The sequence below is a fragment of the Onychomys torridus genome, chromosome 20 (genome assembly GCF_903995425.1).
Source record: "Onychomys torridus chromosome 20, mOncTor1.1, whole genome shotgun sequence".
NCBI lineage: Eukaryota > Metazoa > Chordata > Mammalia > Rodentia > Cricetidae > Onychomys > Onychomys torridus.
In genome coordinates this window covers 26824246-26839524 of record NC_050462.1, presented here as the reverse complement: position 1 = coordinate 26839524, position 15279 = coordinate 26824246, and the positions used below count along the sequence as shown (strand labels likewise).

The window sequence follows — 15279 nt, the reverse complement described above, 5'->3', positions numbered from 1 at the left end:
TCTTTCTCTTTCCTTTTGGTCAATGTGGTTACTACACATAGGGCTGCTTACTTTGTTTCTAAACTTATTGTTAGGGTTGTTATCAGTAACAATTTAATGTAGTGGCATCTGTGTGGAGTAAAATATGTATCCTTTAAGGTAATTTTTAAATTAAATATGTATGTATAGGCAACACTACTGGATTAAGTAGATTATACAGTCTATCTATCCATCTATCTATCTATCTATCTATCTATCTATCTATCTATCTTCTATCGATCTCAATAATAATTGAAGAAGAGGCCATGGATTTGAGGGGGGCTATGTATGGACATAGGAGGAGTTGGGGTTGGGCAGGAGTGAATATGATATAAAATCCATTGCACTAATGTATGAAATTCTCAAAAAGAAGTTCTATTGAGAATTTTTTTTGCTGAAAGTCATTAGTTATTGCTGGCATGTTCTATTACTTTATTTTACTTAAAATAATGATTAAGGAATAGAAAGTTATTTAAAACAAATATCAGTGGAATTAGGTTTACTGGGAGAGTGTTTGTCTGGCATGCATGAGGCTCTTAGCTCAATCCCCAGCATCCTGTAAAACTGAGAATGATGGTGTGTGTCTGTCATTCCAGGATTTGTGAGGTGGAAGCAGGCAGGTTAGAAGTTCACAGTCATCCTTGGTTAGAGACCTTGTCTACACTAATTAATTAGTTGGCTAACTAGTTAGCTAGTTGGTTAGTGGTGAATTGCTGTCGGTGAAACTTACGACATTTTGTTGTTGATCTGTCTTCATGTCAGGTTTGCTGGCTCCATTCTTGCCTCTGCAGCACACAGGTGTCCCTCCACCACAGATATCTTGCTGCACTTTGCCTGGGGATGGAATAGTCTTCCTGGCACACTTGTGTGGCTTACTTCATACTTTTTTGAACTGCTTTTTGTAATAGTTTCTTTTCACCAAAGCTTGTCTGCCCTGCTGCAAGATGTTTCTTCCTCTGGAATTCCTATCATCCCCCAAACTCTTGATTAATTATATATATATATACATACATACATATATATATATATATATATATATATATATATATGTATGTATATATATATAAAGAATTAGGGAGTTGGATGGATGGCTCCATGGGTAAGGGTGCTTGCCCACATCAGGAGGACCTTAGCTCAGATCTCTAGCACCCATGGTAAAAGCTGGGCATGGTTGTGAGCACCTGTAACCACAGTGTTAGAGGCAGGGACATACACCATAGAATTACTGGGGCTTCTTGGCCAGAAGGCCTATCCCAAAAACATTGAGCTCTGGGTTCAATGAGAGACTCTTTCAGAGACTAGGGGAAAAAGGTGATACAGGAAGATACCCATGTACTTTTCTGGCCTTCACGCATGCAATCACATGCACATATACACACGTACATATATGCACACATACCACACATGACACACACATACAACACACATGTTAAAAAAATAGAAACCAGTAAGAATGAAATTGGTTTGGCTTCTTTGTGAAGTATACTAAATATGTGCAAAACTATACCCAACACAACTGAAGGGAAATATATTCTAAATATTGATGCCATAAGATGATGTAATGCTGTGGAATGTCCTTCTGTATGCTGTGAATATGTGTTTCTCTCATTGGTTGAATATACAGTTGTTTTGGCCTATAGCCAGACAGAATAGGGCTGGTCAGGAAAGCCAAATGCAGACACAGGGAGAAGAAGGGCAGGGTAGAGCAGACACCAGCCAGCCACTGAGAAAGCAAGACATGTATAAAAATAAGGTAGCAAGCCACAAAACTACGTGGCAAAGCATACGTAAGAAATGGCTTAATTTAAATGTAAGAGCTAGCTAATAATAAGCCTGAGTCATTGGCCAAACATTTAAGTTATTATATATTAATTAAATGCCTGTGTGTTTATTTAACACAGAAAGGCTCCGCCTCCACTTACAACGTATGATTGACAGTCAGCATCTTACAGCAATGTATCATCCCCCCCCCCAATCAATGTCACCTAATAAATGCCACCAGTGTTGGGTGACTAGCTGCATCTAAATTGCCAAAGCATGGGCAGCACTATTGGAAAGCACATTCCCATTGCTTCAGAGTGCCTAGTAGAACAACCATCATTTGGTCTGGACTTTGAAAAACTAAAAAGAGCCTGGACACAAAATCAAGATGAAGTTCAGGAAAAACAGCAGCCTGCCTGCCTTATAGCCGGAATGCCAGTCTCCTTTCAGACTCATTATAAAACTGGAGAGCCAAGAGGTGCCCTGTGGAGTTTAGTTATAGACTTTATTGAATTTTCTAGACCTGAGCAGAAGGGCAAAGTGGCCAACTTTTGGTGTATTTCTTTTTTGTGATATGTTGGCACGATATTTCTTCAAATCATAAAAAGCTGAAGGGAAAGCCAGTGATGAGTACTGCAACCAGTTCTACTCGTGAAAAATGTAACTGCAAGCTTCTTGGGCTCTCAAGTACAAAAAGCTCCTTTTGGGGACAAGCTGTGTTTTCTTTGAACTGTTCCTTTCCCAGTGTCAGGCACAGGACGTGGCTGACAGATCTTGCCAGCAGTCTTATTGAGGACTTTAAAGTGATCCTCTCACAATAGTGTTTTCCTCTAGAGATAAAGCCAATGACAAAGCTAATTATAGGTAGCTGCTGGTGACTTTGCCTTTGTCGCCCGGGTAATTAGCGTCAGTCCAGGTGCTTGTTCCCATAGAGCCCTGTCTGAGACAAGCTTTGGGTGAAGTATCTTCCAGAATTGTTCCCACTTGTGGATTACCATCTGCCACCACCTCATAGAAACCCAGTTCTCACCTACCATACGATATATGTTCTGTGTGATTAGGGCTTAATAATTCAGTTGCTATGTGGTTTGCATCAGTTTTTTTTTTTTCTTAGTTTGCTGATTTAGTTGAAGATCGTGGTTCTTACCTAGAAATAATTTTTGCCTTTTGGAGTGACATGACTGAAGACACTTTATTTTTTGGTGTGTGTGTGGGGGTAAGGTGTGGGTTTGTAGTGCATGTGCATGAGCACGTGTATATGTGTGTGCTTAAGAAGGCTAAAGCTAGATGTTAATGTGTCCTCTTCCATCACTTCCCTTAACATTTTTTGAGATAGAGTGTCTCACCACACATAGAACTTATCATAGAACTGACTAGACTGGCTGGCTGGAGAGATGGAGATCTCTCCTATATCCATCTTCTCACTGTCAGGTTTATAGATTCCCAAGGTTGCACCAAGCTTTTACATAGGGATCTGAACACAGGATGCTCCTGATTGTGCAGCCTCTACTTTACCTACTCAGCCAACTCCTCTGCCCCTGAAGACACTTTTTGATTGACATGTCTAGAGGGCTAGGGTGTCAGGATGTCAGGGACAACATTCTCCAAAGTATAGAAGAGCGTTTCCAACAAATAATTACCCAGTTGAAAATATAAACTATTTGAAGGGTAAGAAATACTTACTAAGACACATGTAATTTACTGAAAGGCTTTCATAGTCAAAACTGTAAAAAATATAATAATGATAAAGATTTTTACATTGAATTGCTGTTAGTTGGGTGGAACTCAATCAATTTTTCATTTTGCTCTTACAAAAGCTAATGCTAAATTACCACTCTATCCCCATGCCATCTCCCATAGATTAGCCTGCAAATACTACACATGGCTGGGCAGCCAGTTTCTTTTCTTTCCCCCTTCACTAACGTTGTTTCTTGTAACAACAACAACAAAAAATGGCAAGATTCAGGTTTGGGGAACCCATCTTTGGCAAATTCCTGCTCTTGACCTATCACCCTTAGTCAACTGTGGGTCTTACTCTTGGTATCATTATCTACAAAATAATTTTCAAACCTTTTTTTTTAAACTTTTCACACTGCTAATTATTCTCCCACTAAAGACCTCCACAACGTCTCTCCAGAATCTTAAGAGTTTCCTAGTTTCTCTTACTAACATCCTTGTTTTCTCCCAGAAAATTCTTGTCAGAATCGTCAAAGTATAAATAAAGCCATCGTGAATCATTTTTTTTCTACTTTTAAATGATAAATGCAGGCTCCCAAACAGGATTTTGTAGGGCCTTTTGTAAATTCTTTAAATCCTACTTTCTAGCTATAGACTCCCATGCTATTGTTATGTTATGTTGTCCCTTCAAAGGAAGACATCCCATCAACCTCATCTCTCTGATAGTTCATGAATTCTTAAATATTGAAGCTCATTAATGCTTAAAGAATTTGGAGTTGAAGAATGGATGTTGAAACACTTGACCAGGCAAAATTTGAAGACAATGTTTGCTTTTTGCAAATTAAGAGTTTGTCATGAGAGGAAACATAGACAAACTCATCTGGGAGTTGGATGAGAAGGCTGTTTAGAAATTTAAAGACATAGCAATGGTGCTGTCTTTGGGGGAAATTAATTAAGGCATATTATCACAATGCTTTATCATCCCTCTTTTCAGCAGAACAAAGTAGGACAGATATAGTTACATTGGTTCTGAAGGTGTAAGGGCACTGGAATGTCCAGTGACTTTCCCATCATCATCATGTCAAAAACTAGTATACAACTGCCTTTGATGAGGTATTTATCACCTATTAGAATGCTGTAGAGTTTGAATGTAATTGGCCCTCAAAATCTCATAGGGAGTGCTACTATTAGGAGGTGTGGCTTTGTTGGAGTGAGTATGGCCTTGTTGAAGGAAGTGTGTCACTGTGGGGACAGGCTTTGAGGTTTTCTATGCTCAGAATACCACACCATCCACCGTCACAATAGAATTCCTGTTACCTGCAAGATGTAGCACTCTCAGCTCCAGCACCATGTCTGCCTGCACATTGCCACCTTCCCTCCCATGATGATAATGGACTGAACCCCTGAAACTGTAAGCGAGACACCTCAGTGAAATGTTTTTCTTTATAAGAGTTGTTGTTGTCATGGTGTCTCTTCTCAGCAATAAAAACCCTGAGGCAAATACATAGTGAAGGATTTAAACTGATCTGAGAGGTTAAGTCTTTCTGTGGGCAAAATTTTGAGATAGGCACAGTCACTGGGTATTGCCAATGTATCCAGCATAATAATAGACTGATGCACTGTCTCTCATGTGACCTTCAGATTACCCTTGCCGGAAAGGCATTGCTACTTTTGCTTTATGTATGATAAAAGAAAGTCACAAGATAAATGAATATGCTATGGCTGGGCATTCTTAATCTCCCAAGAAACTTAAAGAACCTGAAAATTAATACATCCCTTCCAAGAGATTGAAAATATCAATTAAGTATAAAAATTTCCAATTTCCATTAATAGTAACAATAAAAAATAAAGTTATACCATAATTATCAGATGCTAGATCCCAGTCAAGTGATTTAATGATGCATAAAAAGGAATTTTATTAAGGAAAAATTAAGCAGAGATTAAAACTAACGGAATTTATTTCTTCACGAACAGCTTGAGGAAATATCAGTAACTCTAAGCACATCAAGGGACTTCAGAGTTGATGTACTGGGTTGAGATTCTTATTATGCCTAAAACAAAAGGAAGGCTTTTGTGAACAGCTGGTAAGGGTCTGTTGGTTGAATCTCAATCTTCTGTCTCATTTTATCTCACAGACTGTGCCTACATCCTCCTGATCTTCTTTTAGTTACATGGGAAAAACCTTGGGACCGTGGACTTTTTTACATTGGTAACTCCATTCAAACTCTCCCATCCTCTGGCAATGAATATTTTCCCCCTTTCCTATGCAACATCAGTCAGAGTCTTTAATTACAATGCAATGCTACACCCTGAGGTATCAACTTGTGTTCTTTGTGTGTTGTCCCTCTTCCTTCATCCCAGGCCTAGGAAGGACAAAGGACCCCCAGACCCCAGATACCTAAAGCATTTGACAAGGTAAAATGATGGCTTCATCTTTTCATATTGCATTGCACCATAGGGAGGAAGAAGAGGAGACTTGTGGGCACCACTGAATGGATAGAAGTAGAAGCAATAGAACAGTCAAACAAAGAAGGTTAAGAAGGAACTTAGCCAGGGTGCAATAGAAAAGACTCAGTATGTGGTGTCTGAGAACGGAAAACCGACATCCTCCGGGATGGTAGAAAACTAGTCTCCTCCCTTGGCTTGGGAGGGCGCTCTGGGTTTGTGAGGTTTACATGAAATAGAAGAGTCAGTAAGGTCTTAAAGACACCATAGCCTATATATTATGTGTGTATACACGCATAAAGTAAAAACCAGATTACTCTAACCAATGCAGAGCTTGGTGAATCTTTGGGGGAACTTTCCTCAGGTTGAGAAAGTACCAGGTAGCTCATCGTGGTTCCATATACATTTGCATGTAAGTGTATGCTACGGTCACCTATGTCTTCTTACTGTCTGCCAGACAAAGTTCCATGAGGGCTATAGGATGTTTGGTTTCCTTGCTCATCTGGATCCAGGGCCAGGGCTTAGTCTGGCAGCTGGCACACAGTAATTGTTCTGCAAATAACTGAATGCATGAAAAGCGTTGCTAAAATGACAGTAGTGGAGAAAACCACAAACAATAAATGGTAAAACATAGCCATGGGGGTGTGTGTGTTACACCAGACACAAATCTGAATAGTCCAACATATATCATCATCAAAGTACGTTGGTATTTAGTTGGTGTGATCCTTGGGTGGGAATGCTTCCTTCATCTGGCGGCTGGTCCTGTAACACTGACTACCTGGAAGTGTGTCCTGTCACTGTCTACTTTGGTGAGTTTTGTCACCATAATCCCAAGTGGTTTGTTTCTTAAGAGGTAATAGGTGGGTTTCCTGACGCTAGTTTTGAGGGCTGGAGTCATGGGGGAGATAAGGCGGTTCTAGCCCGGGACTTGCAGTTTCTTGTTGTGTTGAGATGGGGCAATATGTCCTTCTCTGTTTTCAAAACTGAAGATCTCTGTCATGAGGCGGCTGGGACTGAAGGGGGCAGTGTAAAGCCTGCTCAAGGTTGCAAGCCCCACAGAAGCTCAAACTACAGTGCCGCTGTCATTCTGAAGGTGATCCTGACTGTGATGAAGCAAAACGTGTTCATCTCTTGGCTCATTCACAAGTGTGAGTGACGTGTCACGTGACGTCATCCCATACGTCATGCGGACACGTTCCATGCGTCACTGAAATTCCAGCTTGCCACTCCCGTTTAATTCTAACCCGAGCAATCTCCCACGCTGGGCTGCCAAGAGCGGGCAGAAACCTGCAAATGGCCCATAGGCAGGGACAGGATGTGATAACAGCTGTATTTCAGACCTGGAAGCCTAGAGTTAAGTGGGAGATCCTCATGCTGAGCCCATGGGGAAACTGAGGGTCATAGCCCTTCACTCCCCTTGCCAGTCATTGCGGATCCTTCTAAGACCCAAAGGGATTTATTTGCACAGTGGTTGTTGGACCAGTGTGTGCTCACCACGCTGAGGGGAGGTGGTTGGCTGTTCGGGCCACACTGACGGGTCAGGCAGGGATGAAACGACTTTAGACACAATCAGGGTGAGGGTTTGTTCCCCACTCCTCACTACTCTGAGACATTTGAATTAAAGTGCACTTGTTGTTTTTCAAAATATTACGACCTTTATCGTGGTTCTCAACTTTTGAAAGGTCAAAAGTGAGTGGCTGAGAAAAGCACTTCACTTTCTCCTCACCGAAAGTAGAAGCCCATAAAGGTTAAGAGGTCTTGATCTTTTCTATATCGTGCATGAAAGCACAAGTTATTTGTGGCTGTAATATTTATTTACTTTTAAATTATAAAAGGGGCCTGAGTCAGAAGTCCAGCTCTGCCATTCAGCAGTTGTTAGGAGCTTGCCTAAGGTACTGGATCTCTCTGTTTCCTCATTTATAAAATGGCAATGATATTAACAGCGCTTGCCACAAAAGATCATTATGAGGAAAATAATACATTCATTATGTAAAGTCCTTACAGCGGTGTCTGGCATCCAAAAATATTTATGGAGCATCATTTGACTATGTACTGGGCCTGTTCTTGGACTGGACCCGAGACAATGGAGAAAAATTATTGCTGCCCACGGTCAATGTGTTTCATTGCAGAACTTCAGCTCACAGAAATATCTTGTGATATACTTCATAGGAATTAAAAAAAAAACAAAAAAAACCCTTTGGTTATTTTGTAATCTTCATGCCAAGAATAGAGAAATAAGATTTGAGTTCAAGTTTCTCTACTGGGATGTTAAAGCTTCACACAGTCTCAAATCTAACTCTTGTTTTGTTTTGTTGGTGCGGGGTATCAAATTTAGGGCCTTGTATATGCTAGGCAAGCTCTTTACCACAGAGCTACAATCCCAGTCGCAGCCCTAATTCTTGATTAATCTTCACTACCCACCTGAGAGCTCTCCACGTAGGTAATTTCAGCTGCGAATCTCACCCTGAACGTGGCATGGGCATTTATAAAATGGGGAAAAGGCCAGGTACCAAGAAGACTATTCATTCTCTTCCTTTCCCGCATCTTCATTCATTCATCTGCTATGCTTAAAAAGTAATTAGCGATGTGCAGACACTGTACTAATACCGTGGTTTAGGTTTAACTTCAGAGAAGCAGATGTAATTGCAATTGTCCTGCCGGGTGTGGGGGTGGTGGAGGGGGGCTCCGAGGCAACCGCTGGATATCCAAAGCTAGCCAGGCCTCTTCTCAACAGGGCGTGTGATTAAAGTCCTTTTGCTTCTGTTTCATCTTTCTTCTTGTCCTTTGTCACATTTCCTACCTTCCGTTGCCCCAATAGTACTAGTAGGCTATTGCATTTGGAGGTGGCTGTTCAGGAGCTTCTCCTTGTAGTAAAAAATATCATGAACTAATTATAGCTTAATGAAAGGATGAAGAATTCTAAGGGGCCTCTCTTGTACCTTTTATCCAGCTTTGCTCCATATTAACATCTTACAAAACTATAAAATAACAAAAACCCCCAGGAAACTGACATTGATGTGGCTACAGAGTTCATTCAGATTTTTCTGGGATTGATTTTTGAACAATCATTTTTTTTTTATACTTGGTAATCAATTAACACCACAGTAAAGACTGAAATTCATTTCTTGTGTTTATTGTGGGTCTCTGTGTGGTCACTACTTTGTGTGTGTGTGTGTGTGTGTGTGTGTGTGTGTGTGTGTGTGTGTGTGCACATGTGTGTAGTGCAGAATGTCTGTCCCATTTTGTGAGACTGACTTGAGCAACCAATGGGAAAATAATATGTAAGCAAGCTTAACAACTATAAGATATTAAACATAATGAAGTATGGAGTCAAAAACTTTTAATTCTCTCATTTAAGGACAATATCTCAAGAATAGGATCCATTGACAGTAGGTTGTCCTTCCAGCTTTAGAATATAAGGTGGTATGTGTTGGGGAACTGGTGTATACAGTGGAATCAACAAAAATGTTGTCCAAGCTATTAAATTGGAGTCACAGAGATGGCAGGGACCTTTAAGCCTAGTGCAGCTGTGTACACATTTCCTGTATTTTGAAAGACTGAATGGCAAATGGTCTTCTGGTCTCTGATTAAAACGTCAGACAATGGGCATGCACTCTTTATGGGTGAGTCTCCTTCTGTTTAGAAAACTTTACATGTATACAAGGTCTTTATTATGAAAGCTGGACTTTGCCTTCCCTGCAACATGCATGCATTGGTCTTGGTTCTGTCATTTGGGACCTGGCACAATGGAGGTTACCTGGAGATATCATCATTCTCCTAAACTTTCTCTTCTCTGGACAAATGACTTACGCCTTTTAATAATGTCTGCTTTGGGGGAACATGCTAAATTATGGTTGAGTTCACTCGATCAGAGTCCAGTAATATATAGACTGACCACCACATACTACTCTCAAGGGCTGCACCAAGATCTTTGTGTCTGTCAAAGATATTTGAATTAATGTTCCTACAAACACATTAACAGGGTTTCATTTTTCTCTTTTACTTCTCAACCCAATTTACTTTATATTGCCTTTAAAATCAATTACTACCCACTGGGTGCATTTTTTCAAGCTTTGATATTTAGCTATGTCTCCCTGGCCCTGTATATACATAATCTCTGGCATAAGATCAGGACTTCATGAAGAGCCTTCTTAAGTGAAACCTATTGTGCCATCTACTAAGATTTTCTTATATCTAGGCTCCACCACTAATTATATTTACTGTCCCTTTTAGATCCACAATGGCTGTAATCTTTAGAAGTAGTCCTTGGGAAAACACTTGCACATAAGAGGATGAAAAGGATATATAGAGCTATAGATTCTGACTGTAACATTTTGACCTCCTATTAATGTTAAATTTTAATTCAGCTATTAGTTTTTGCTAACACTTGACACATGAAGTAGCCACACATAAAATGACTCTGTATTTTCAATGAGGTTATATTAGGTGATTCAATGTCTCATTTATAAAAACCCCATGGGAAATTTCTTTTTCTAGCCAGAAATGATAAAAAAAAAAAATTCTTCAGTGAGAGTAGCGCTGTTATTAGTTTCCTTCTGTGTTGACTTATAAAACGAAAAAAAAAAAAATCAATTGCTCAATTGCTGTATCTTTTCTTTATTTCTATTTATTGATCTCCCTTCTCTCTCCCTTTATTATCGAGCATTTCATGTTATCATCTCTGTGTTAATACATGATAAATTTTGGCAGATATCATGGCATACCCTTCCTAAATGTAACCAAGATATAAAAATAACAAAAAAAAAATGGTGCCATTAGAAACATCATTTGAAATTTCTGGGTCCATAGGATAATTTAACATTTAATTATGTTAGTAGGAAATTGTTGTCAGAATGCTTACTAAAGTAAGATTTGCCTCAACCTTTCAAATTCCTTCTCTCTAAAGTTTACAGCTTAGAGTGCTATGTTCTGAAAATCTTCCAAAGGGTACCTTGTTTCAAAGCATACATAGCAATCACTTGATTATTTGCTAACCTTGTCTTTGGTTTGTTTTTGGTCTTTCAATTGCAGGGCCTCCAACCCCACGTTACTGTAAAATATTTTTATTTTCACTAAATACTGTGACCTGCGTGAAATTATTTCTACTGAAAGGACCTCTGGACTCAGAGCTAAAGGTCCAGGCTCCTGAAATTGCATTAGCTACTGTTTCTGTGACTAGGAGCAGGGCAGTGAGCCATGTAGTTTCTCATTATAGAAAAATACTTTGAGATGAGTACCCGATAAAATGGACATAGCTTTCTTTCTGATTTACTTAAAAAATATTTCTTTCTTTTTTTGATATTAATCATTTCCTCCTTTCATTTCATCTCTTCCAAATCCTCTCCATACCACCCCTCACTCTCTTTCAATTCATGGCCCTTTTTGATTTCACTAATTGTTGTTCCATATATATGATTTACTCTTAAACACGTTAAAATAGGTAACATTGGAAGTGTAATACTTTAAGTTGCAACTCTTGGAGCTTGCTAAACCAGGCTACTGTGAGGGTAGTAATCTAGTACTATGTCTGAAGCAACACTCTAGCCAAGACAAGGGTGAGCATTTCTTAGACTTACTGCAGTCAACAAATATTTTGTTCTCCTTAACAAACTTTGCCTTTGTTGAAATTAGTGCCTTGATCACAGACATGATACGGTTACTAAATGGAAACTACTAGTAAATTGCAGCTTTTAAGTAAATGTAAACTCTAAGAGTCGTAGGAAATATAAATAGGGTGTAAGAATCTTGTACATGGGGTTAGTAAGAATGTGAACATAGGATAAAAGTTAAACTGTATGCTTAATAGAATTTATGGTTCTCGGCCCGGCGGTGGTGGCACACACCTTTAATCCCAGCACTCGGGAGGCAGAGGCAGAGGCAGGCGGATCTCTATGAGTTCGAGGCCAGCCTGGTCTCCAGAGTTAGTTCCAGGAAAGGTACAAAGCTACACAGAGAAACCCTGTCTCAACCCCCCCCCCCAAAAAAAAAAAAGAATTTATGGTTCTCCAAAGCTGAATATAAGGCTAAAAAAAATGACCCTGGAATATTCCTATCTGACTCAAGTGGATCTTTCTTCCAAGCTTATGGCTGGAACAGCTGAATGGATAGAGAAGTATGATCTCACCAGTTTCCCCGAAGAGAGGCAATGGCAACTTTCTTATTGATAAATATTTGCTAATTGGCATACAGCTTTATGTCCAGCAGAATTTTCTTTAATTTTCTTTCTTCTCACCACATTAATAAAAGCAATATTCCCGGAGCTTTAAAAATCTCACTTATTTCAACCTTCCTTAGAGGTCCCAATTCCTTCTCAAAGGTGCCTATGACCAAATGATCACAGGACGATTTCTGGTAGACATGTGGCCTTGCTAATTTTCACTAGTGCTCTTATAATTAGCAACTCCTCTGCCTGCTTGCCTTTTAGATAGCAAAGCTGGGGATCAGACACAATTAGTCTGTAACAATATGGTAAAACTAGGTCTGTTTGATTTCATTGTTGCAGTACTCCCTGCTGCTTCCCAGGTTCATCACAAGGTCATGGCAGAAATAGACCCTAATTGTGAAAGGCTTGGAGCCTGGCTCCTTACAAACACGTGGGTTAAGCACAGGCTGTTTGCTCCCTTGACAGATAGTTCAAAGTCAATTTACCTATTAAATTGATGATTGATGTCATATATGGTTATGATTGCTTTCTACACCTACAAAAACTATGCACATATTTGAGTGATTTATTTCTACCCTTTTTCCTATTTTTAAACCTATACGTTCTTTAGGTCTGCAAAGTATACTCAGAGAAATGATAAATTAATAACCCAAGGCATAGCTTACTGTGGATAATAACGTTTGACCCTGCTTGGTATCCTCTATCAGAAAGCTGGGCTCTACAATTATCATTGGATACAAGCTTTGAAAAGCAATAGCTATCAAAAGGTCAATAAAACACTTATCTCAAAGCACTATCGCCTAGAGAAAGTAGAGGGAATGGTAATTTGGGGGTTGGAATGATGATATAAAATATTCATGGACTGCTAGTTTTGATGTTCACTAGAGAACAGCAGAGTTCAGTGAATAGCTTTTGCTAGTATAAAATAACATTTCTGGTGTATGAAATAAGTTTTTATTTTTCTAAATATAAACAAATGCAAACAAGATTAAAGATATAAACAGAAAATTTTTTACCATAGTTATCAATAGAATATCCCATTTCAAATACGATATGTTAGATATTGTGTTTGGAGCGTAAATCAATGTAGCTACAAAGAATTAAAATCTAGCTTATGTATTAAATCTTAAGTTCTTATAGTAAATGTTTTAGATCAAGGGGTAAGTATATTTTGATAAATTCCTGTTTATATTTCTGGAATTTGCGATCTTAGATTGGTTATGTTTGATACAAGTGGAAGATAAGGAGAAATACTTATTTGTTTCATGGGAAGCTGTTTCTTGGTGTGGGGTTGTGGCTTGGTAGAGCAGTACTTGCCTAGCATGTGGCTTGGTGGTACAACACCTAGCATCAAAACAAATGAACAAACAAACACACAAACTAAAACAAAACAAAACCTCAAATCCAACTGCTTATAGGAATTTAGGATGAAAGTGACATTGAAATTACATTCTTCTGAAGACTAATTTAATAGCAGTATTCTGAGGGGGGAAATTCTTGGCGATAACTTCTTGAAATGATTTCCTAACTATTGATATTTACCATACGTGTGCAAGAAGAAATGAGACATAAAAGTATAAAAATTACCGCCTTTATAGGTTTATACCCATCCAAACCCAGGAAACTGGTTGGATACGGGTATAAAATTATTGTCTGTACTAGGATTTCAAGACTGGCTTCAGTAATGGGAGCAGGAGGGCGGATGTACTTAGGGGGAAAAAAATCTTTGTGTATTTTATCAACATACCACTCCATTCACTGACAGCAGCTGGTCTCCTCTTTTGAGGCCTCCGTGTCTCTCAGCTACCCCTCCGGGGATGATGCGGGAGATATAAATTGGGGAATTTTGTTCCTTTCCTCCCATCACGTTAAAACCCAGGCCTTCATCGGTCTTTGGCAGTTCGACTACCCGAGGGTGGGAGTGACCTTCGCTGGCTGCAAAAGCTGCGACTGTTGCCTGGAAGAAAAGATGGCCTTTTGGTAATAAAACAAGGGAAATAAGGCTAAGTATGTGATCTTCAGGGAACAACTTCTTAGACACCGCTCTAGCATTCTCCTGTAGAAGGAAGAACACAGAATGTCTTCTTTTAGATGCTGTATAGGACTCTTTTCTTTGGTAAACTCTCAGCTAGTTATATCCATCTTTGTAAGGTTTATCTACTAAGAAAAGTAAAACCAAAAACAAAACCAGTGTAAAATATTTCAGACTTCTGTCAACTACATGCAAATCCTGATTGAGGACTCCAGATACGTTTACTACACATACTACCCATGTAAGTGTTGAATGCATATTGACCACAAGCATGGCACGCAGTCTATGCTGTTACCTGCACACACATGTTCATAAATACTATTCAGTAAACTGATGAGCTCTTTTGTATGTATATGTTCATGAAAACGCTATTGCTGAACCACTGGTTTAGTAACTATACAAGTTTTTATTTTTTTAAATTCAGAACATCTAAAAGAAAATTAGAATTAAAATTGAGTACTAGATCAAAATATGTTATTGTTCTACCAATATTCCATATTTCTAAGAACAATATCTTAATAGGTCATTGACTATATCTCTTTTAATTCTACACTAACATTTCAGCTAGTATAATGAATGGCAGAGGCAACCTAAACAGCTTGGGGCTTCATAACTAGGTACACAAGATGTTATTTAATATTGTCATAGTTCTATCTTAAAATTAATGCATTAGTTCCTTTAAGTTCATGAAATCAACTTACCATCCGTTCCCACCCAATAGGAATAAAATAGTTGTTTCAATCTGGAAAAGATTCTCTGCCTGCTCCTTGTATTCCACGTCCATTAGCTTGCCTTAACCACAGTTGATTAGCTGCCTAGCATAAAGTGATTTACTCTCAACACTGTGAAAATATTGATTTCCAACTACTGTACATTCTTTTTCCACACACCACATTATCACATCAGTTTAGCATTATGCTACGACCTGCATTTAATGAAGGATAGTGAATGACATGGAAATAATGGCTTGGTTTTTAGCTACATGCATTTGCTCATGCAAACCCTGCTGTCATGCAGAGGTTTTAATGGCTGACATGGATGCAATTCAGACAGCCCAGAAACAACCAGAAAAATATTGTGTGCTACTGCAACATTATGCTGCTATCCTGCTGTTCTACATTGAATAAGAAACGAGAATGGTAAAACACTACATAATTCACTTTCCCCTTAATTAAACCATGTA

At 38.9% G+C, this 15279-nt stretch overlaps 1 protein-coding gene across 2 annotated transcripts in view; it reads right to left on the bottom strand.

Annotated features, from left to right (window-relative positions):
• The window catches only part of Lin7a (lin-7 homolog A, crumbs cell polarity complex component), a 142410-nt gene that overhangs the window by 27984 nt on the left and 99147 nt on the right, over positions 1–15279 (bottom strand). For both annotated transcript variants that reach the window (XM_036169886.1, XM_036169887.1), the window contains one exon: positions 13812–14021. In XM_036169886.1, coding sequence (XP_036025779.1) covers positions 13812–14021 — 210 coding nt within the window. The remainder of the gene's footprint in view (positions 1–13811; positions 14022–15279) is intronic.